The 23,659-nt window shown below is 36.5% G+C and overlaps 3 protein-coding genes across 9 annotated transcripts; 1 reads left to right on the plus strand and 2 right to left on the minus strand.

Annotated features, from left to right (window-relative positions):
• The first annotated feature begins 802 nt into the window (after window positions 1-802).
• LOC140788496 (uncharacterized) lies at window positions 803-4,249 on the plus strand. Of its 2 annotated transcripts, none has more exons than XM_073137755.1 (4): window positions 803-1,022; window positions 1,124-1,248; window positions 3,475-3,533; window positions 3,683-4,249. In XM_073137755.1, exons 2-4 carry the CDS (start codon window positions 1,129-1,131, stop codon window positions 4,017-4,019), a joined length of 516 nt encoding a protein of 171 aa, XP_072993856.1. In that variant the 5' UTR covers window positions 803-1,022; window positions 1,124-1,128; the 3' UTR covers window positions 4,020-4,249. The 2 variants fall into 2 exon arrangements, with proteins under 2 accessions (XP_072993856.1, XP_072993855.1); XM_073137754.1 differs by having other exon boundaries at window positions 1,127-1,248.
• Window positions 4,250-4,802: 553 nt separating this feature from the next.
• On the minus strand, window positions 4,803-17,751 carry LOC140788498 (probable anion transporter 6, chloroplastic). Of its 3 annotated transcripts, XM_073137762.1 has the most exons (16): window positions 17,231-17,750; window positions 16,712-16,857; window positions 15,780-15,879; window positions 15,363-15,415; window positions 15,083-15,157; window positions 14,173-14,253; window positions 14,016-14,077; window positions 12,783-12,886; window positions 11,347-11,462; window positions 8,730-8,766; window positions 7,824-7,919; window positions 6,689-6,830; window positions 6,541-6,593; window positions 5,344-5,430; window positions 5,215-5,267; window positions 4,803-5,137 (listed from the first exon to the last, which is right to left on the minus strand). In XM_073137762.1, coding segments are annotated over exons 1-16 (1,563 nt in total). In that variant the 5' UTR covers window positions 17,588-17,750; the 3' UTR covers window positions 4,803-5,136. The 3 variants fall into 3 exon arrangements, 2 of the variants coding, with proteins under 2 accessions (XP_072993863.1, XP_072993862.1); XM_073137761.1 differs by having other exon boundaries at window positions 4,803-5,267; window positions 17,231-17,748; XR_012109029.1 differs by lacking the exons at window positions 4,803-5,137; window positions 5,215-5,267 and having other exon boundaries at window positions 6,689-6,757; window positions 17,231-17,751.
• A 414-nt stretch (window positions 17,752-18,165) lies between these two features.
• LOC140788497 (cysteine--tRNA ligase CPS1 homolog, chloroplastic/mitochondrial) lies at window positions 18,166-23,342 on the minus strand. 4 transcript variants are annotated; one of them, XM_073137758.1, is made up of 10 exons: window positions 22,875-22,967; window positions 22,709-22,767; window positions 22,159-22,222; window positions 21,734-21,895; window positions 19,803-19,973; window positions 19,418-19,699; window positions 19,218-19,343; window positions 18,941-19,144; window positions 18,724-18,825; window positions 18,166-18,654 (listed from the first exon to the last, which is right to left on the minus strand). In XM_073137758.1, the coding sequence occupies exons 3-10, from the start codon at window positions 22,207-22,209 to the stop codon at window positions 18,421-18,423; spliced, it is 1,332 nt and encodes a 443-aa protein (XP_072993859.1). In that variant the 5' UTR covers window positions 22,210-22,222; window positions 22,709-22,767; window positions 22,875-22,967; the 3' UTR covers window positions 18,166-18,420. The 4 variants fall into 4 exon arrangements, with proteins under 4 accessions (XP_072993859.1, XP_072993861.1, XP_072993857.1 ...); XM_073137760.1 differs by having other exon boundaries at window positions 21,734-21,929; window positions 22,875-22,910; XM_073137756.1 differs by lacking the exon at window positions 22,709-22,767 and having other exon boundaries at window positions 22,875-23,342.
• Window positions 23,343-23,659: the final 317 nt, after the last annotated feature.

Here is a 23,659-nt window from a genome sequence, read left to right on the forward strand (position 1 = left end):
TCTCATGAATGGAACAAACATGATGTGCCCCAAGTTAACTTTTCTTTTTGGACGAAAAAAAGGTACTAATCTATTTGCCAGAATGTAAAAAGGAGTAGGTTTTCACAATAGGTACAAAATACTGGTGGCGAAATAATTGCCACTTGTGTCTTTTATTCCGAAAATTATATTTTTACTCACTAAAGGTAAATCGTTATTTTTTCATCATACTTAAACATTCTAGGTCAAATTTTAAAATATTTATTAGATAATAATTAGTAAGCTTTTTAATTAATATTATTTTATATCAAACAAACGTATGTTTTTCATCTTTTTATCATATGAAATATAATTAATATTATTTTAAATGTGCTATAATTTTATTTCTAACTATTATTTTTAAATTCGATATGTAGCCATGTTGGTAAATTAAACATGAAGAAAAAAATAACAATTATACTTTAGTCGAACAACTAAGGTAATAAAGTGATATAAATAAAACTATACAAATGTAAAATAAATTTAGGCCTACCATATAACCACACAGAGGTATAAAATAAAATATTATAATTGCCAACGAAGTTATCGAAATCAGTGTTGTTCTAAAATACCATTGAGCTAGTTAAATCTAATTAATTATAATTAAAACTAAAATTATTTTATTCTCATATAAATTGTTTAAAATGATTGAAAACTAACCCAATTAACAAAAATGATTAAGAAATATTTTACCCTTTAGACTTCAAGAAATAAGGGTTATATTTTATTATTTGGGGAAGCTCAAGTCCACTCTATATGACTATTGGACATGGGGCTCTGGTCCACTTACTTGCTAGGCACTCGGTCAGCAATTAATAAGCCCACCTGTTCACAGAAAAGAAAAAGCCCTAAGCCTAAAACCCTAGTAACACCCAAAACCCTAATTCAAACCCTTTCGTACCCCTTTTATTAAATATTTTCCTTGAGAAAACCCTACCTCCCCAACCACTGTAATATCGCAAGGCAGATCTCGGCTCGGCGCTCTTCTCTCTTCCTAATTTCTCGTGGGATTTCACTCTCCTAGGGTTCTAATTTCGAGTAAATTGCCCTTTTTTCTTGCGCTTTTTGTGGGTAAAAAGTTTGTTTTGTTTTGTTTTTTGGGCAGCAGAGATGGAGGCGTTGTGCCGAAGCGAAAGCAGTGGAGATGCGGTTCTTGTCTCCGTGGTGGAATTGCTTGTCGCGGAGACCTTTTTGGCTGCCCAAAGGTCCCTCCTTTGGCTTGTTTTGGCGGTGAGGATGCCTTCTTTTCTACCTTTTATGCAGCTTTTTCTAACTTTTTAAGGGGTTTTCTGTGATTTTATATGGATTTTGACGTTGGTGGTTTAAAGTTGTTATTTTGTGATGTTTGTATGCAAAATTTGAAACTTCCACTGCTGACGCTGGGGTTCTGGTTCGTAGTTTCTCTGTTTGTCAGAGTGTCTTTGGACCTTCCGGTCCCAATGTTTGAGACTTGGTTTAATGTTATGTTTTTTTTTAGGTTTCGTATTTCATTTCTTTTTATATGTTATCTGTATTGGCTCATCAATTTCTTTCCCTACAACTATTTGTCGAATATGTTTGGGAGATGATTTTGATCCTTCTCTACTTGCTGTGATAGAGATCAGAATTACTTGCTGCTTCAGATGATAATGGCAATAACTAGTTCATATTGAGTTTTCAACTATTATTAACCTTCTTCTCTTCAATGTAGTTACCTTTGTTCTGTTTCTGAGTTGGCTTTGATGATACAGGTTTGCCATGCCTTATGCTCTCATGCTTTAATTCTAATAGATGTTGCTTTATCTTGAAATAAAGTTCTGATGTGATCTAATTGATTGAGATTAGTATTTGTTAGAATAAGCTTTGCATCCTATCTTGATCTGGTGCCCTAATCTGTTTGCTATCGAACTTTTTTTTTACTTGCTTTAGTTATGTAGGAGAAACATAATATGCTTTATAGAGACAAGGACTGTAGGATCTCTCACCTTGATGATCAACCCAGCATAATCCAGTAGTCCGTCCATTTTGGGCTTAGTGATGAGATTATACTTCAAGGTTTTTTGCCGATCTGAATCCTTTCTTTCAGAAATGCAGGACCTAGGAAGATATTTTGAGTGTTCTCTTTTCTTCCATCTTTTCCTCTTTTTAGATGACAAGATGTTATAGATATATGTGTCTTAACATGGTAGGGAGTCACTTCTTAGTTCTTACAAGGGGAATTTGGATAATGTCACTTAGTGTTGCTTTATCTGTAAGTGATTCCATCGTACTTATTTGTTACATATGGATCAGATTTTTTTCCCCTACATAGAATTGTTCTTATCGTTGTTCTGCATAATTGCTGGCAGATTGTTAGGCTTTAATCTCTTGATAAATGATGGAAACCTCGAGAAGAATTATTTTATTTGATACTCTTTTCAACTTTTCATGTGTGACCTTTACTACAAAGCTGAATTAATGTAGTCTGAGAATCTCAGCTACGCTAGAACACCAACTTGGATGGGAGGCATTCAGAGTGTCCATTCCTGTGCAGTAATTCCTTCAAGCAGCCATCTTTAAGTGATTCATGTGGTAGTCACAGGTTGATAGCAGATGGATAGCCTATAACAACTCAATTTTACCTGATTGAATATGTGCTTAATTCAGATCTTTCTTTCTTGATGTAGAATGTATACATATTATTGTCCTGTATGTCTTCCAATGAAGCACGGACATGGGACACGGATACGATACAATACGGACACGGCGACATGGCAAATTTTGAAAAAATAGGACACCGACACGGCATAGGACATGGCGAAATAAATAAATAAATAAAATATACATAATTATTGATACATCTAAAGAAAAAGTTTATTGCAACCGCTCGTTCGTCAAGGTGAGGATTTAGGGTTGAGAGAGTGAGAGATTTTCTCCAAGGGGTGGGGGTTTGGGGAAATTAATTTTGAGTTTGGATTTGGATTAATAAAAAGGATCCAAACCTGACCCATTAACACTGATATCAGTCCTGCCGTGTCCAATACTTTTTTTTATATTTTTTTAATTAAGGATACTTCAGACACGTGTCCCACGCGTGTCCATGTCCAACATGTGTCCGACACGGACACCTCCCCCTAGGAGAGGTGTCCGTGGTTCATAGATGCCTTCTTTGTGGGTTTGCTTTAAAGCTTCCAATGCACTGCCACTTTAAAGCTACATTTGGTGGACTATAAGATCTTCACTTCTAAAATGACATGTTCTTTGATCGCCGAGATCTCATTAATGTCTCTAATTCGATCTTAGAATTGAAGCACTTGGCTAAATTAGCTCTATTATTCTCTGCTTGTTTCTTAGCATATAAGAATGCTGCCAAATACAGGAATTATTTTCCTTTGTTCCTTCTTCGATGTTTGATTGTTTTAACTGTGATGAGATGATTATCAGTAGCTCATGTTCCAGTCATTTAATTCTACAATTTTGTTCATTAATATTCTTCAGATGGGGTCATTGCCAACTGAAAACAGTTTGTCTGGTGAAGAGCTGGAAGTAATTCATAGGTAGGAGCCTTCTCCTTGCCAATCTTTTGGATCTTTTTTCCCTTTTGCCGTCTTCATTTCTTGGGATACCAGCGTCATTTGAACTTGTGGTCAGTTCTTTTCATAACGATTGCAAATTTTGTCATAACGATTGCAAATTTTGTCTGAAGGATACATAGCAAAAGCAAATCCAAAGCTATGCCTGAAAACAAGGATGATGGTGAGTCAGACGATGATGATGAAGACGATGACGATGATGGAGATGACCAGGACGATGATGGAGGTGAAGACGACCTCTCAGGTGGAGAAGGGAATGATCATGAAGGAGACGAAGAAGATGATGACCCTGAGGCCAATGGTGAAGGAGGAAGCGAAGACGAGGATGACGACGACGATGATGACGAGGATGACGATGATGATGATGATGGTGAAGAGGATGACGAGGAGGATGAGGAAGAAGAAGATGAGGAAGAGCTTCCCCAGCCACCTTCTAAGAAGAGGAAATGACTAATTTGAATCTAATCTTATGATCTTATTTCAGAATGTGTTTTATTGCCGTTTAGAAGGTAGATTAGGGTTTTAGTCTGTACTTGGTGTCTGGATCTGCATAGAGTAGAAAAGGGAAGTTGGCCTATTGTGGACGAACTCTTTAGATATTTCTTCTGTTTTTAACTCTTCAAATGTCATATTTCTGTGTGGACATTTTGGTGTAATTTAAGATGCTTTTTGGTTTCTTATTTTCTGCTAGTCTTATTATTGATCTATTAGTCGTGCCTTGGTGGTTGAAAACGGTATCTTCCCTCTGAAAGTGGATTGATTTAAATCCATCAACGCGTACCTTCGGTTGCTTTTATGCATTTATACTGCATAAATATGTTTATGTTATTTATTTATTAATTATATGATTGATATCGTAACCCAAATGTGATGCTGTGGAATTGTTCATCTTTTCTGGACGAAATAGTTGCATCATCATCTTATGGTTATATTAAAGGAGAATTAAGAGCATAAATAAGGAGTATTCTCTTTATGAGTACTGCTCTATTTATACGTAATAAAACAAGAATAATAATTGCTGTAATTGTGTTGTACATGATGCATAAATAAAGATCACTCACCCATATGTTTACAAATAAAAAGAGCATTTTACTCTTTGCCGATGCATAAAATGAGTGCATTACTCCTAAAACAAATGCATTACAAATAAAATGAGTTCACTGTAACAGTCAGTCTGTATGCAAGCAACACGGGTTTCTGCTAATATGATCATAGATTGAATAATCTTGCAAGTTGCAAATTATATGGGTTGCTATTAAATGAATTCTTCCTTTGCATTCGGACAGATCAACTGAATCTAATTCATCTACACTATAATCAAATAATGGTTATTCAAGTAATACATTATTACCGTATAAATTAAGCAGGACATTATACTTACATAAATACATACGCGTATGTACCACGAAAACTCACCCTTTTTTTTCTCTTCCATATATATCTTCCATCATGCCCCCACAGTGCATCCCACTATGAACAATCCTGTAAACTTCGGACCTACCACTTCATTTTGAAATTGAAGTGCTCATATGCTTCCTTTGCTGAGCGATGCCCTCCCCTCGTTATCTCTGTTGCGTCGCAAGAACTTAGTTGTTTTGAATCTCACTTGGAAAACTTCTGTGGCTGACTACTAGCAAATACTAACCATACAACTGTACCAGTCAAATAAAAGAAGATAGAGGGTGCAAAGAGTGATAACTGCATAAAGAAGAAGCCATTAGTCGGACCAAGTTGAAGAAAGTAGAATTGGACACAAAAAGAGTTGAGGACATACACTCCATGAATGGGTTGAATCAAGAAGATAGCCTGTGAGGGCGACACCAACAATTCCAGGTATTGCCCCTACTGTATTTGTAATACCCTGTAATTGAAGGCAAATACTGCTGCCATTATTCTCCATCGAGTTACAAGAAACTTTTCTTGTTATATTTCAGAAAAGTAGTGATCTACACATCAAGAGCTAAATCATTTAACTTTTAGATCACAATCATGATTGGTATTAGGGCGGAAAAGAAGAGGAAATTGTTTCTTCAGTCATATGAGAAGATATGAAGAAAGTAAATCTATACACTGAAAGCAAGGTTTGAGACAGAATGACATATTCGAATCTTACTGTTAAAATAAAGATATATTTTGATAACTAGGTCAGGAGAGAAAGAAAAAGGCAGTGAGTCCCCATAACCAGGTGATACAAAGTGACCAAAGAACAATTTGCAATTCAAGATACAATCACTTTGCAATTCAAGATGCATTCACTTATGTAAAGAAATAAATTATCTTCTAAGAAGACCGCCTATATGTGCATTTAGGGCATGTTTGTGCATCAAAGTATCAAACCTGTGGAAAATTGATACTTGTGATTTTTTTAAAACTGTCATGCTATTCCAACTAAAAAACACTGCTGCTACTTTCATTTACTGTTTTGGGGAGCTAAGTTAACTAGGCTGGACAATAGGGGGAAAAGTGGACACTTTAGACATCCACTAGAAAATAATCCCAGTCAATCGCTGCACAACTTCACTATCCATCATTGTTCTCATAGAAGCCTACTCCAAGTGATATGGAGTCAGCTAGGCTACAGCTCAAGTTTCAGAAGGCTCCTAGAAGAATAGACAGATATTTATGATTCCCTATCAACCTGAGATTAGCCATCTAGAAAGTAGTGTCTCAATCCTGACAGAAGCAAAATCTGGTAAGAGATGGGCTTGCCATGAAGCAGGAAAATCTAGTTAACAGTTAGAACTTATGGTTGCAGCTTTGGGTAATTCAATCGAGGAGCAACTTTCTCAAAGCTCCTCTAGATATGGAAAGAACCTAGAAGAAAGAATGACCACATTCAGTGGGAGAGACTTATATGGAGAAAAAAGTATGCCGTTCCATGAATCTAGTGACAAAGTCAAACATCATTGCAGTAGTAAGTCTCCTGTAATGGATTTTAACAAGAAAATCAAGAAGGAATTGGATGGCATACCAAAAGTATACTGGCATATTCACGAGATATATCTTGGTGAGTACAATAAAGCCCTGAAAATAGCAACAGAAGAATTGCTTTGGGTTAGAGACAAATTGTAGCAAACAACGCAAGAGTTAAATGTTGAAAAAAAACAACAACGCAATACCTGACAAGGCAAAACTGGAGAGTGCTAACCCACTACTAAGAAATGCTACAATTTCCCAATGTGGCAGTCCTAGATCCAAAGAGGAAAGCGTCATGAATGTTGCAGGAGACAAAAAGGCAATTGTTTGGCAAATTTTTCGAACCTACACGTACAAAATGAAATAGGTCATTCAAGTCAACTTTTCCTAATTAAATGGTCATAAGATATTATTAAACTCAAAAGATAAAATATCTAAATCACCGCATTCTGTTGACAGATCAATAATTGAACATAACTGCCGTGTGCTTCCTATACAAGTAGCTGTAACTGTAACTAATAAAAAATATGACAATAATTTTCAATGGTGCTCGCTTTGGTCTATCTGAGTGATTACGAGGAGTTAATGAAGCATGAATAATGCTGGCAAGTTGCCAATGAGATATATGCTTCACAAGAGGTTTCTCATGCCCTCACTAAATAGAACCATAGTATTAACCTACAGTATGCATTCTGATCCGGGAAGTGTAAGTAAACAAGATGGAGTCTGATGATAAAGTTATCAAGATTGTCCTTGTATAGGTGCTGATCAGCACACTGTGTGCTGATAAGCACATATTGACATAATCATCCTTATTATTAATATATCCTGAATGCTGAGCAATTATTCTTTTCTCCCTCTTCATATTTGAATGTGCCAGAGAGTAACCAACCCGAGCATGACAAGTCCAGCTCCGATCAAGCTCAAATCAAAATCAGTCTCAAGCCTCAGATTGCAAGTTTGGCTCATTTGGTTTCATTCAATTTTAAAAAGAATGCATATCAACTTAGTGGAACATGAGCCTTAACAAGCTGCTTGATGATAATACTGCTTGAGGAGCTTGCTTATTCCAGTTATCTAGACAATGATTTTCATCATATGGTATTCTTACCAAAACTTGACTTATAAGTAAATAAAGGAAATTATAAGAAATAAATCATGGTAACTACAGAAGTGATACTAAAATATATGCCAAGTATAAGTTAACTACATACACTAAAGTGAATAATAATACAAGAAAAAGAAACTGATAATAACAAGTCAAAAATCAGGGAAATGTTATCTGGCTTTTATATGAAAAAAAAGAAGAGAACTAGGAATGTTGAAGTTAGTTCTAACCTTTGTAATCTCAACTCCTTTTGATATTAAGTTATCTGCAAAAGGTGCTGCGATAGAGGTAATAAGAATCGAAGCCAAAGAAGGGAGAATTGACACCTGCAACAAGGATTTAGCTTATGATGAGGCAGAAATAACAAAGAAAGAATATCCATGGCCAAGATAGTATATTCCATTCCATGAATTTATACTTCTCTAATCCTTAAAATGACAAATTTTCTCTACAGAATTTATCGAAAAATTACCTTCTTTGAAGTACATAGTACTCAAATATTTAACTTTCCTAATGAAATCTTAGTTTCTGCCAATCTTCTCAACTTTTCTACTCTTTCCTTTACTCCACATGCTTCTGTACAGTGTCCATGACTTGAACCTGGCTAGGGTTGCCTGTGTCATCCTAGAAGATTTACATCTATAGATTTTGGAGAATCTAATAGAAAAGAACAGGCGGCAGTGACCGGTTAGCAGCACCTACACTTTATGGTAGCCACTAGACTCAGTTTCCAAGTGTCTAGGTAAATTATGGGCCTCCCCTAATTCCAGATGGGAACATTCTATGCCTGTATCTGAATATGATGAAAAGACATCTAATTTTGATTTGCAGATATAGTATTGTACAACTAATGATTGGTAAATGAAGACATGGGTCAACAATTGTTTCTAACAAGTCTAGCAACTATTAAGTGTGACTTAGATGTGCACATCATTTAGCGGCCTCATAATAACCCTGTTTAGTAGGTAGCATGGATAAAATTACTGCTTTATGAGATAAACTTCCCTTTACCATAGCAAGACTTAGTTTTCTCACTAGCACTTGAATTTCCTTTATAAAGGAGAAATCACTAATTTCAGTATGCAAAATAATAAAGTAAAAGTTGTTTCAATCTTAAAAAAATACAAAGTACCTACCCAAGCAGCTTCTGTTAAGTTCAGATCCAACTCCTCACTGCAATCATCAAGTATGAATAGAAAACATTAGCAATAAATAGCAACATAAGTTATTAGAAGAGACAGAACAAGCTCTATCCAACATAAATCTCAAGCACAAACTCCTAGCTTATAGAGAATAAACACTAATATTAATTTATGTTCAGCCACAGTGGATAATTGCATTTGTTTATATCCAGTCTTAACTCTTAACACATGCTCCTGATGATTTTGCTTTGCCTATTCTGACTTCCTCACTAAAACCTTAAACACAAAGGTTCAATATAAGCCTCTTTACTATGTTTTCCAAAGAGGGAGATCACGTTGACATTGAAATTGCTATAGTTTCTCTATCCAAATTTTGAGTATAGCTTATACCAACCATTTTCTTTGTACCATGTCAGCTGTCTCCTAGTAATTGTTTTTTGTAAAATGCTTGATTTATCATATTACAACTCTGACACCTATAGTTTTTTTTAGAGAATTTTATAAATTACACCCTATATTTTACCTACTTTGTGATTCACACCCCTATCTTTGAGGATTTTGTAATTTAGCCTCTCATTTTTTTTCTATAATTCTTATTTTATTTTTCTTTCAATTTTGCTCTTCTCATACTCCAGTATTGCTGCCTCGTTGCAGAGAGCACAATTATTGACTTACCTAACATTATTTTAACTAACTGATGTCAATCAAATTACTAAAATACTCCTCCACCATCTTCCTTTATCTTCCCCAACTATCTCCTCTCACCATTGTCACTAGAGGTGGCTATCTCCTCTCACCATTGTCACTAGAGGTGTAAATGAGCCGAGCTTGAGCAAATTGGGCCCAGTTCGACTCGAACTCGATTTGAGCTAGAAAAGTTGAGCTCAGCTCGGGTTATCTCTAACTTGATGAGAATCGAGCTCGACTTGATGACTCATAAGCTTAATGGGTTCACGTGGGCTAGTCTATAGCTCAATCCAAAAATTATAGTATTATATAGGAAAAAAAACAAATAAAATGGTGAAGGATAGGATTCAAACCAAAGTTAGCTGGGTTAATAGAAGTTGTTTTAACCTACTATGTTATATAACATCTATACAATTATTTTTGGTATATATATAAAATATCATCTCACATATTATATATTTTTGATATATATTATAAAATATAAATAATATCATCTCACATTTAACTTTTCAAGCTGAAAAACCCAACTCGGCTCGGCTTATTTAGAGCTTGAGCTGATGAGCTTTTTTGACAGCCCTAGTTGCCACCACCTTCCCTCGTCTTCCCCTTCCTCATTCTCTTTTTCTTCTTCTTCTTCTTCTTCTTCTTCTTCTTCTTCTTCTTCTTCTTCTTTCTCCTCCTCTACCTATCCTTGCGTTGACTGAAAGTTCGCCGAAGAAGATGGAACTTTTAGTCATCCTCTACCTCTATTTAAAACTATTTAATTAGTTCTTGGCTAATTTATTAGATGTTTATTAAAGGGAGGAAGATAGAAGAGAAAGAAAAGATGAAGAAAACAAGGGTAATTTAAGTATTTATAAATTATTCTGTATATTATAGCAGAATATTGTTTTGCTAATATCATCCAAGAAATCTAGGTCTTAAGCAAGAATTATTAAAAAAATGGTCGGATTACAAAATCCTCAAAGAGGGGGTATAAATCACAAAATAGGTAAAATGTAGGATGTGGTTTATAAAATATTTAAATTCTTTTTTTTTAAGTTTCAATCCCTACACTATTCTTGACATCTTGATAACATACAGTGTATTCATATGTTGTGAATGACTGGATACATTGACAATATTCTAGGTCCTAGGACCAATTTGTAAGTCACGGTTTGCAACTTCGCATCTCGTAGAGAAGCTAACTTTTGTTAAGTTGGAACCTTTGTAGGTTAGTCCAGAACAATGGGAGTCAAAACAAATAAACACGTAGCTGGAGTTATTAGACCACCTATTTGTCAAGATTCTTACATTCTTATAGCATTTGGAGGGTGTTCTGTTTGATTGCACCAGGTCTAAAGCACAGTCAATATGAAATCATCCTATCGGCCAATTGGCATTTTACATTTCATAACAAGCTGTTGTTTTTCTTAAGTTTGTGATATTTGGAAATATGTAATATATATCTGAAGATAGTTGAAATTAGGTGGACAACAAAGTCCACAGTCCAGCAAATCTTTCAATCAGTCCCTCTCAACTCCGAGTTACGCTTTGTGGCCTGTATTCAGCTAATGTTGGAAATTTTCACTTTGAACCCACCAATCCACTTGAAAATGTCCATCATAATTGGGTACGGGTAGCAATTTTCCTTACATTAATTATATGTAAGAAGTCAAACTGAAGAAAAAAAGAGTCATGTTTGTGTTTGCTAACCTAGATTCAACGGCTCAATAAAGTTTAGTCAATATATTTCATAGTCTGAAAATTCAAATATTAGAGCACACCTTTACAGTGACCAGAGTTAGATGGTAGTAGATACTGTCTTCTAAGAGAAAAGGGACAAAGTAATGCTTCACATTAAGGCCACTTGACCTCCATTTTTATAATGTTAATACCTTCTTTTAAGGAAATTTTGATTTTAAATGGCATGAAGTGAACATACCTGAAAAAAGTTGGTAGCCAAGACAAACAAGTGTAGTGTCCCCAACTTCCGCAAAAGTGAGCATATATCATTGCCCATACTGCTTGGCTTTTGAAAAATGCCCTCCATGGTACATCCTATGGAGCAAACAAAATATTAATTAACTGTCTAGATAATTACTAAATGGCACAATGAGCTTGTCTATGAGTAAGAGAAATGTCCAGCTCTTCCCAATATGACCAAAAGTCAAAACTATTAGGAGTATTTCACATAGAATGTCAATCAGTATTGGCAAAAACTACTCTGAGAGTTCATGCCCCGGTTGACATCAATGTACTGCATCTATGCAGATGCATGCATTTTGCTTGAATCCATCAACAATCATGTTCATGAGGCAAACAGTGTAAGTGAGCATATTTTTGTAAAGCCGTTTTATGGGGGGCCTATGCAAGTTAGATATCATATAGCTCATAAATTAGCTTCAAGACAGTAGGATTAGGTGCTTGGACTTGTTTCATTGAAGAAATACCAGTAGTTGGGAATTGGCAGTCAAAAGAATAGGTAGGGAATTTAGCATATTCCCTAAGGCACACTCTTTATTGCCAAACAGATAAGTGGTCAATCAGCCAAGTGAACAACTGAAAACACTTATTAAAACACAGCATAAGAGCCCAACACATATCAAAATGTGAGGTTGTTCATTGTTGGACAGAATCAGGATAAGACCTTATCCTGTTCCTTTTTGCAATCCAAGTAGCCTTTAGTAAAGAAAGATGCATAATCTCAACAATTTAAAGCATTAGAGAGGTTTCTCTTTTGGATGATTTATTTTGCCTTATCTTTGCAATGATCCTATCATAAAACTAAGCAAGATTTAAGTGAAAAGAGTTCCATGTGAATTCATCAGAAAAACTTTTCTTAAGGTATCCCTGGAACAGAAGGTATTTAGGGGCATGGTGACAGCATCATATAACACCAAAATGCTTATTTTGATTATCTTGATCTAAATATTTGATGGAAAAAAGAAGTCGATACAAACATATTGGCATTGCTATAATAAATGGAGCCAGTGCTGTTATATTGGTGCACAAAACTAGTGGCTTGCTAGTGGTAATTGACGCAGTAGCAGATACTAGTATGATTTGATGTAATAGATAGTGTGATTTGACAGTTGACATTCTTTTTCTTTCATCAAATCATTGTGTCTCACCACTTCAGCTGTTAGCAGTTAGTACCACATCTGAATTCCATGTATTTACAATGTTGATCAGTAATACATGCATATCTTGCTTAATACACAGATCTTATACAATCTAGTTAATCTATGTGCAATTTCTAAAAAAGTAATAGCAAAAAGTAGTCAGTATTCATATGCTTGTGGAATTAGAATCTTACAGGAAAGCACTGAATTAAGTAACTAACACGTGCAATTAAATGTCTCAGGAAGTTCATCATACCTCAAGAGAGTCACCCAGTTCGTTCAAAGATTCATCTAATGACTTTTGCGAAGATAAAGATGACAAGATGTGGCCATTAATAGCCGGCGACTTTTGGTCCACACCTAGCAAGCATTACCATAGATCTCGTAAGAAATTCTTGTCAAAGCAACCAAAATAGAAGTAGTAGTTACTAGATATCAATAAATGTGAGTTCACTTGACAAGATTAAACACTATAAGAATTATGCGTAGCTAAAGGGCTCCCAAGAAACCTTTTTATCTAGAACAAAGCTGAGATCTATTGGTCCAGTATCATAACACTATTATATGACTTGTCTTACCAATTTCTAAAGCACAAACTTTCTAGGTTGTTATTAAATAGCATATAAGTTAAGCAACTGTCAGCTTCGGAACTGCCGGCCATTGGTGTCATTGTATTCGGAGGAGCCTAACACTATCTGAACCTTTGGCTGATATTATAAGAGACAGCAAACATCTTCTTCTCTTGTTATTAAAACAACAAAGAACTTTATTAGTTCTTTAGTACTATATTACTAGTAGCAGTTTTGGCAGGGGAAATAGGTCTAAACATGATTAACATTAGAAACTTTTCAATTACAAGTTTATGCCCTTTTTGTCCTAGTATTTTGTTGTTTTTGCCTTTATAATCATGTAGTTTTAGATTCTATGAAGTTGTAAAAATTCTATAAGTTGACATCTAAATGGAGATTTTATTACTAAATGAAATGTCTGAGAGTGGTTCTGTCATTGGGTGTTTGTTGACATTACATGACTACCACTAAGATTAAGACAGTAATAACTAGGGGAGTCAAACAAGCTCATCGGCTCGCGAGCCACTCAAGCTTTAAATAAGCCAAACTTGAGCTAGCTAGTCTATCATGTAGAAGTATATATATATCTCAAGAGTTCAAAACTGATTTCGAACTTTTCCACCGCAGCCTCTATTTCTAAATCGAGCCGATTGATCCGAGCCGAGTCTGCTCAATTCTGGAGAGAGCCAATCTCGACCCGAACGGAGCTGAGCCCAGCTGGAGCTTGCTTGAGCTAGGCTCATTTACACCCCTAGTAATACATCCCACAAGAAACAAGTACCATAGATTCCTAGCATCATACAACTGTTGAACCAAAATAAATTGCAATCTAACATGCAGTCTGTTTAATAAAATATACAAACATGTGCCTTAGGAGAATATAGTAGTTCAAAGAAGAAAAGCAGAAAACGGATGCTTACTGAAGATGTCTCTGCCACCAACTAATGATTGCCCCTCTTTAACAAACTCAAATCCCAAACACCTTGTACAGACACAAAGAAAAACTAATGAGTAAGAAAGTCCAAACTGAATGTTCTCAAGGTAACATACCATGTCATCTTATAGTTGTGTATTTACCAAATAATTCCAAGAAAGCCAAATATGTAAAACACTGATTCCCAACCAAAATTCTGGATAATAGGAGGAGCAAACAGGAGTCTGCAATTAGAACAAATAAGGGAAAAGTCAATTTCTTCCAGCACATACATAAAAATCACACATTTATGCAACATTAAATGGAAGTTCAGTACCATGAATTGGCAATCCTGCGCTCATCCAAGAAATGCAAAGCATAATCATTGCATAACTTGAACTGTGATTCACAACTCTTAAGTTTTCTACTAGTTTTACAGAGATGAGGGCATCAAACAACTCCTATATCATATCGCTTGAGATCTCACGAACCGATTAAAGAGCACAATGAACCGATTAAAGAGCACAATGAACCAATTAAAGTGCACAAACAATGGATAGAACTAATGTGCTGGTTAGCTAAAAAGTTTTACTCCCGTGCATGCTGTTGATAAGGCACTAGCATTGCCCTGTCCTGCCGGTCGACACACTTGGCACAAAATCCATGAACCACTGATTTAGTTCCAACTAGGTAGCTACAGAATTTGTTATCCACCATTGACATGCATTAGCATGCAGATAATTTTATGAGATCCACTAATCATATTCGGTTTTCGGTTTTTCTGTATGTTCTACATATTTTCATGGATTATCCAAATCAGTTAATTAAGTTAAAACTATAATCCATAGCTCTAAACTTATCTCTAATTATAATTAATTTATATAGAAGATAAGGTTTTGATTATAATTAAAATATACTAATCTTTAAGAGAGTGTTATCCGTCATGTATATCATTGCTTGACAAATCAATATAGTAAAAGAGAAAGCACTACTTTTTATTGTTTAGAAAACTGAATTGCAATATACATAACATGGCACCTGATAAAATTAATATTAAGGTTTTAAGACACACACCCCAAAACACTTCCTATGCTCAAGCCACCAAAAACAACTGCAACTGCTCTTGATCGTTCTTGCAAGGGTATGGATCTGCAAACGGACAAGAATGAAGTAAATTGAGTAATCTGATAGATTTCAGAAAATAGAAAGATAATAAATGTCAGATTGTTTCAACTAGAAAGAATCATGATGAAATGGAGAAAGGACACTACATATATGCAATTCATGCAATAATTTATCAATAACAAACAGAAAATTAAGTTCCCAAGAAGTACATGATTTATTAAAGTCTTGCCTTGCAATCAAGTCAGTCGCAGCTGATGGTGAAACACCTTCTCCTATTCCAACCTAAAAAGAAGAAAATTTCATTGTGCGGTAACATACTAACATTTCTCTTGTAGTTCTCTCACAAAAAAAAAGAGAGGAAAATATGCTGTCATAGTAGTTGTTTTAAACTGGACATTGCATTTACAGAAATAAGAAGTACAAAGTAAAAAAATTCTAAGAGACAGATGACATCTACATCCAACAAAATTTTCATAATGTTGGGAAAGATAGATGAGAAGAAGTTAAAGGGCCAAAAGTTGGCAAAAGAACACTTTCTTGTACGTGTTATACGTATGGCCTATGCTTAAAGGACATCTATTACTTGCAATGCCGCATGTATATGTGTCTATGCATGCAATAACAAGGCTTGATACAAATAACATACCAAAATCCTCGACATAACCAATCCTGGCATATATCCTGCTACAAAAGGAACAAGTGCTGTGGCCAAAGACCAAACTAGGACACCAACTTCAAGGACTTTCCTGTATTTACAAGACAATGTCAAGCATCAACACAGATGAATTTGAAAAAATAATAAGTACAAGAAAAATTGGAGACCCTTGTATTACAAATATCAAAATAAACAAAGGGCCTGCACTGACTAGAATATAAGATAAACAACAGACAAATGGTCTAAGACCACTGAAAAAACATAAAAGGGTTAAACAGTAAGGAAACACAATCTTGCTGCATGTGAAATCAATGCTGAGCCTGCACTACCATTTTGAGACACAAGATTTTAATGAGAATAAACATATGGTTAACAGGTGACGGCCATTAAATATTTGTCATGCTGCATAAGTTGCCACACCTATCTGCTGCACTAGTACTTTTGGAATACCTTGCAGCATTATAACATAAACTAATTGTAGGCCTTAAGCAAACAATAAGAACACATCACCATATTGCTGAAATCATGAGTAATGGACCTTGAACGAGATGTATAAAGCATTGCCAACTGGCTTTGACATGGATAAACCATATAAAATGTGGCACATTGCCAAATTATGCTTCATTCCTGAATCCTGACTGTGTGCTTACACATTGTCTAGCAATTTTAGAAAGAACGTAACTGAGAGATGATCTGCCAGCTTATCACATTGAAAAGCCAAAAGCGTCCATCTCAAGATATCTCGCCTGATGCAATGCTAAAGACAATCTGTGGGAAACATATCTAGAAGAACGAATAGGGGAACAAAAAGAAGATGATAGTTCTATATGCATCAATCAACAAAGACGATCCAATAGGATGCTTTATAAGATTATTACATGTACAAGAACATTGCACAAGGGGTTTTTTTACCCATAACAAACCTTCCACCAAACAACTTAGCAAGCCAACCCCCAGGTAGTTGACTCAAGGCGTATCCCCAAAAGAAAGATGATTGAACTAAGCCCGCGGTTGATGAATTCCACCCAAATTGATGTGACATAGGAATGATAGCAATACTCAAGTTAACCTGAAAAATTGCATAGTATTTAAAATAAAAGCATTAGTTCATCTTACCCAAAAAAATACAGAACTTTTATCTGACGTTAAAGGGCATCATATACAAGTAGGGTCTTAAAGGAAATTCAATAATTCAAAAATCAAAATCACTTGGTCGAAGGTGACGATTTAACTATTTCTTCAGACACAAAAGATAGCCCACAAGAGCAACCAAATATAGCATAAAAATGTAGCAACAAGAATATGAGATGCTGCTAAATGTTTTGAGTGCAAGATCATTGATATGAATAAAATGCAAATCAAATACCTCAAAGGCGATAGTTTAGTCATGAAACGCACCGAAACAATATGGATAATGCAAACAGGAAGCAAAAGGGGAGTACCTTGTCCATATTGCAAATGACGAAAGCAAGCGAAGTAGTTCCAATAAGCTTATACCGCTCTGGCAAGTTCTTCCAAGGAGGCCATTTCAGTTCAAGCCCCTCATAGCTTTCCTCCTCCCCCTCCTCCTCCTTAGCCGAAGCCTTCTCAACACCAGCAAGAACTCCACCTCGTACCTCCTCTGCCTCCTTCGCCTCCCCTTTCGCTCCGCTACCGGAGGGCGAAGCCCTGATCCGCAGCCCACCCCGGGAGGGTGGGAGGAGGCCTAGGTGGTGGCGGTAGCTCGTAGTGATAGGGTGAGGTGGGAATCGGCGACCGAGGAGGAAGCAACGGTCGGGTCGAAGGGCGACGCTCGTCATCTGTTTGATTCCAGTCCTCTACCGTGGAGCGGGGTTTTCTTATTGCTTATGGAGTTGATACAAACTTATGAAAGGAGAGGAGGGAGCCACGCGACGAGGAAGTAAACAGTAATCAAACGAGGAGAACGAGTGCACCAGAGAGACGCATCAACGGCCACAAGAATTAAGAAATGAGTGTTTGGAAGCAGCAAGCAAGAGAATAAATGGGAAGAATGCTTTGGGTGCCACAGAATTTACCAGCCTCATCGCTCATGTGCCTAATAAAAATTCTTCCAACTTCCAAGGGAACTTTTGCAATTCGTTCTTTTGCTGGACCAAAGTACCCCTCGACTAATGATCCTATTGGGGATAGGATAATCACACGATTAGTAACAAAAGTAATGGAAGGATCTCATTTACTAGTATAAGATCCGGATCCGAATCCGAATTGGAAAATTAGTGCCATAAAAAAGTCCCATACAATATGAGCTCTTTAGTTGCCCGGCTTGTCCTGTCCTCGTGTTCTTTGTTCTTCAAATAAGATTAACTGGACCGGATCCCCTTTTCTAAAAAAAATTGGAAAAAAAATCATCTCCATGTATTGAAAGCAGAGGAGTATATATATTCTTAGTTCAAAGGTAATTTAGACATCCAGTACATAAGAAGTTTATAATAATAATAAAAAATCATGTATCTATCACAACAGCAAAATCCATTGAAAAATATTAACCTAACAGGGAATAAAACAGATATCTGTTCCCATGATACCTCCTAGTAAAAACATCAAGATTTCATATAGAAGATCATATAGAAGATCTGTGTTGTTCGGAAATTCTAACAGAAATTCTCGTAACTCAAGTTGACACTACCCCCTCCTGGATATCAAGAGGTACAGTGGGTCTCCAAGATGTTCCATCTGGTCCATCCATTAGTGCAATCCCAAAAGCAGCCAACTCTTGCCTGATCTCATCGGACCTCTCATATTGCTTGCTTTGCCTTGCTAAATTTCTTTCTTCAATCTTCTGCAACACGTGTGATTCAGTTAGGTGAGCTCGAGTTAGTGCCTTTTCTCTCAACTGTCGCAAAACCTGCAAAAGATAGTGTTCTTCAGTATGTTACGGATCTTAAGCATGTACTAGTAAAACTATTCTCCCCACCTCACTATAACTCGAAGGCATCAATCCTAAGGTAGAAAGCACAGTTCTTATTTGCCTTTCTAAAGCAAAGAGGGACTCAGATCTTAATTTCTGCTTCTTGCCCTGCAGAATGTAAAGCAAAAACAAACTCAAACTCTTCTCTGACAAGCATTTTGAGAAACTAAGGACCAAGAACAGCAACACCCTTGAGATTTAGGACAGTGCTCATTACTTATACCTTACGAGTATGAAGTAGATCGTTAATAAATTTGAGAGGTTCAGAAAGGGCAGCTAACACCACAGGAGTATGCAGATCATCGGACATTGAATTCTCAAAATCACGACAAAGATTTTGGATGCAATTTAAAATATCAGCAGGTAAAGAATCATCAAGGTTGATTGGATGTTGCTCGCCAACATTTTCTTCACAATCATGTAAACTCTGCAACCATCAAGAGTGATTAATTAGACATCTATATTCAGCACATGAAGGAACAAAGTGTCCCTTACTATACCTGATAAATGTAGAACAACCGATCAGATGCAATATCAAGCTGTGCTTTTGTGTAATTAATTGGGGACCTGTAATGTGTGCCAAGTAAGAAGAACCTCAAAGCCAGTGGATGGTACAGCTCTATAACCTGATAAGATCAGAAAGTCCTAGAGCAAGTAAATATCGCAATTGGAGAAAAGCAATTATTTGTGCTATATGTACCTGCCGTATGGTAAAGAAGTTTTTAAGTGACTTCGACATTTTCTCATTGTCTACATTGACAAAACCATTATGCATCCAAAAGCTTATGCTGCTGCTACTACAGGCCGCACAGCTCTGAGCAATTTCATTCTCATGGTGGGGAAAGACAAGGTCCTCCCCTCCACCATGAATGTCAAAGGAATGCCCCAGATAAGCTGCACTCATTGCACTGCATTCTATGTGCCATCCTGGCCTTCCAGGTCCCCAGGGGCTCTCCCAGTATGGTTCTCCATCCTTGGCAGACTGGAGTTAGTTGAGACCGTCATTTAGTTTTAAAACCCACCAATTGGAAGATAATTAAGACAAAGCTGTGTAAAAAAACTAGCAAAGTGAGACCCTTTCTTACTTTCCATAGAGCAAAATCAGCAGGATTTCGTTTCCTTTTATCCACAGCAACCCTTTCTCCAGCTCTATTATCTTCTAGATTTCGGCCAGATAATCGACCATAAGCAGGAAATTTATCAACAGAAAAGTAGACATCCCGATCTATCACATATGCACAACCTTTATCGAGAATCTGTTCAATAAGAAATCGTAAGTCACGTAATGTAATGATTGCTGAAATCATGTTAATTGTACAGACATGGAATCTACATAAAAATTCTTTCAATATTATGATACACATGCACTACCATCGTGATTAACATTCTCTTATTTAATAAATAATAAAATTTATAAAGTCATAGATATCATTTTCTTTGTTTTATTCAGAAAACTTAAGCGACTTGTGAAATAAGAACAACATTTGATGCTGATACTTGTATTGTTGCATGTCAACTCAAACATATATAGACAGTAATGCACTACATATGGTCAATTCACTCCAATACGTGTTGTTTGGTTTAAGTTGGGAAGGAGAGTGAATAACAAGTGTCAATCAAACAACATTGAATCAATCTTTAGTAATGAGGGAAATGGTGTGTATATCTCTCTTGCACTAGACCCTGCATCAGCAGTCTCATGCAATGGAACGCCCTATCTTTAAATTAATTAATCTTCCATAATTTGACACACTGCTAAAAGGTTTTAAGCTAGGGCACTTCAGGGTTAGAGGGCATTATTAATGTGACAATAAGGCTTGCCCCCTTATATAAGTGATCATGGGTATAAATTATAAAAAACAAGTAACAAAATCTCTTCAGGGACGAGCCATGCCCCTCTGAGGAGCCTCCTGCCCGGGGACATCCTTTTTGGGTCTTTTCAAGATTACCATCCCAATCCTTAAGCTGAAGTTCTTACAACCAAAAGAATCCTGATAACAAAACCACTCAGAGGGGCTTATGACTATTCAGTTCTAGGGAACTTATGCTATCTTGCAAAGAGCAGTCTAATTTTCTGCCTAGTAAAATATCAAGATATCCTCATACCTTATGCAGCATAGATGTATGCTAGCTTTGGAATAGTCTTCTTTCATTAATCTCATGATAATGTAACCTGATATATTCATATCTTAAGCTTTTAAGTTCTTTGATGCATGTCATTATGTCTACCATGAGATATTTTATGGATAGAGCAACTCGGTACTTGGTACTTTTCACCTTGATCAACTCCTTGACATGATAATTGTTTGACAATTGATTGAAGAGTTATTCCAGACTAAAATATGCAGTAAAGTGGGACGACACTTAGATTGTCACTTATCACCTTGATAATTCCCTGAAATGATGCTCCTTGACAATAGAAAGAACTATTCTGGACCCAAATCTGAGGTGAAATCCAGACACCAGAGCAAGGAGAAAGGTGCTATTTTAGGCTTTTAGCAACAAATACTATATAAGAAATTCCTAATTAGCACTCAAATATTGGTTTTTATAATGTGCATTCTTTAACAACTCACCCTCATCCTGCTCCTTAGACATAGGCAGAAATCACAATAACCTAAATTCCTCATTAGCTCTATATGTGAGAGAAATTATCCATAAATTTGACTGACTGAAAGCACCGACTGTAAACCTGACTAAAGACACGTAGTTGTCCATAATGCAAAATAAGAGATAAAGTGATATTTAAGAACACTTCTGGTGGAAACTATTGGAAGGTCTGAGCATGCAGTTTAACTTATAAAGGAAAGTGGTATGTCATTATGAAATTTTGCGACATATAACTAACTGATAAAATTGTGGTCGTTATATCCAGTATTGTTTTAATTTTCCATGCTTAAATTATGAAAATAAAGAGGTCATATTCAGCCAAAAGTAAAACTTGTGTCACATGGTTTCCAAGAGGAAGGACTACAAACTGAAGCCTGTAGAAGAGAAATAAAAATTTTAAATATACCTTCTTAATCATATCTATAATCTGATTAATATGTTCTGAAACACGGGGTTCCACAGATGGAGGCAAACATTGAAGATAAGCCATGTCCGACTGAAACTCATCACAGTAGCGGCTGCTCAAACTTATAGGATCTTCTCCCCGTTCATTTGCCCTTGTAATTATCTACAGAATTCCAGAAGTGCAGAACTCAGGTTTCCTGTCGTAGATATGTGAGAAAAGCAGTTGGTATACAAACTTATAATGGTAAGCAAGGATTCTCTAACAAGTATCAATAGCTGATATAATAAAACAGAAGAACTTATGAATTTCCTAAGAAGAATGTGACATAAAGCTCAGAAATCATAAAGATTCAGTATATTTACTGGAGAAACAGATGAAATTTTAAAAAGGCAAACAAATGTGCGGATAAACCAGAAGTAAGCCACCTTGTCATCAATGTCAGTGAAGTTCCGGACATAACGAACTTCATAGTCCATATACTGCAAGTATCTGTCAAATAAAGCATGACGTCATTACATGATCTACCTAAACTCCAGAGGAGAAATAGTGATGTACAATGCAACAGTACAACCAGTAAGAGAACTCAATCAATGTTTTTCACCTCAAATTGTTCGTGCATGTTAATGAAAGATAAAAACTAATCAGAAATCAGCCTTCCAAAAAGAGAGTGAGAAATGAAGAAAAGAAGGAAATTCTTGATCCATTTAAGCCCAAAAATGCTCAGCAAACAAGCAAACAGCATAAGCTTTATTACTCGAAATGCAGCAGGTTAATTAGATATGAATCTGGAAACGCTACCACATCCTCACCGAATAGGGAAGAACCTACATCGGTAACTGAATCAATCAGAAAGCAACAGGCAGAAGACATATCATGGTATAATTAAATCTATCACAAAACCAATTTCCCGATGCAATCTCGCAAAGAAGATACCAATTGGAGATTTGTATATGTAAAATTTTGCGACAGAAATACCTGATGAGACAATCTTTCCCAGCCCGGTTGTCTCAATATTATAATAGAAAACAACGATACTGGCACAAAAATCACAGCTTTATGTCATAAAACCACCCAACAAAACACGATTACTTTCAATCGGGAACATGGGTACCAAAATTTCTGTCTGAGATCACGAACCGACCTGTATAGAACATCAAAAGTCACGTAGACTCGTGCGTGGCCAATGTGGCTGAGATCGTAGGTGGTGACCCCGCACACGTACATACCCACCTTCCCGGGCACCCTGGGCCGGAAGAGCTCCTTTCGCTTGCTCATGGTGTTGTAGAGGCAGAGCTCGGAAGAGGACTTGGATTTTCCCAGCATCAGGTCGCTTCCATTGACGCCGGCTCCGGTGGCGGCGCAAAGGAATCTGTAGGGAGATGAGAAAGAGGGGGTCTTCTTCCTCCTTGGTTTGATATGGAAGAAGAAGGCAGGGCGGGTTGGGGTTAGGGTTTGAGGTTGGAGTTGGAGTCTTCTCCCAATGGGAGAGGAGAGGAGGAGGCAGCAGCGCTTAAGCGACGGTGTTGCCATTGCTCTCTCTCTCTCTCTCTCTCTCTCTCTCTCTCTCTCTCTCTCCCCCTATGTCTCTGTGTGCGTGGGAGACTAGAGGAAGTGGATTTGGTTCGGGGATACGGCGTAGATAAAGTAACGCTATTCTCCCTTATCCACTGTACGATTGGAATAAGGGTGAATATGTCTCCAGTCTGAGTTGCTTATCCGGCCATATTTGCTTTGAGTTCAGACACCCTCCGAATTCGTTTAGGAACTCTTAAACTGATTCAATAATTAAATATTTTTTTATTTTTTTATATCTAATTAATTATTATTTTTTTAATTAGACTTAGTCTCAAGCCGAACAAAGCGTATATTCGGGTCAAGCTTACTTTTAAACTTGAATTACGCTTGAATATTCTTACCATTTAACGA

Source organism: Typha latifolia, chromosome 5, assembly GCF_019914945.1.
Source record: "Typha latifolia isolate L0001 chromosome 5, TyphaL0001v2, whole genome shotgun sequence".
Taxonomy (NCBI): domain Eukaryota; kingdom Viridiplantae; phylum Streptophyta; class Magnoliopsida; order Poales; family Typhaceae; genus Typha; species Typha latifolia.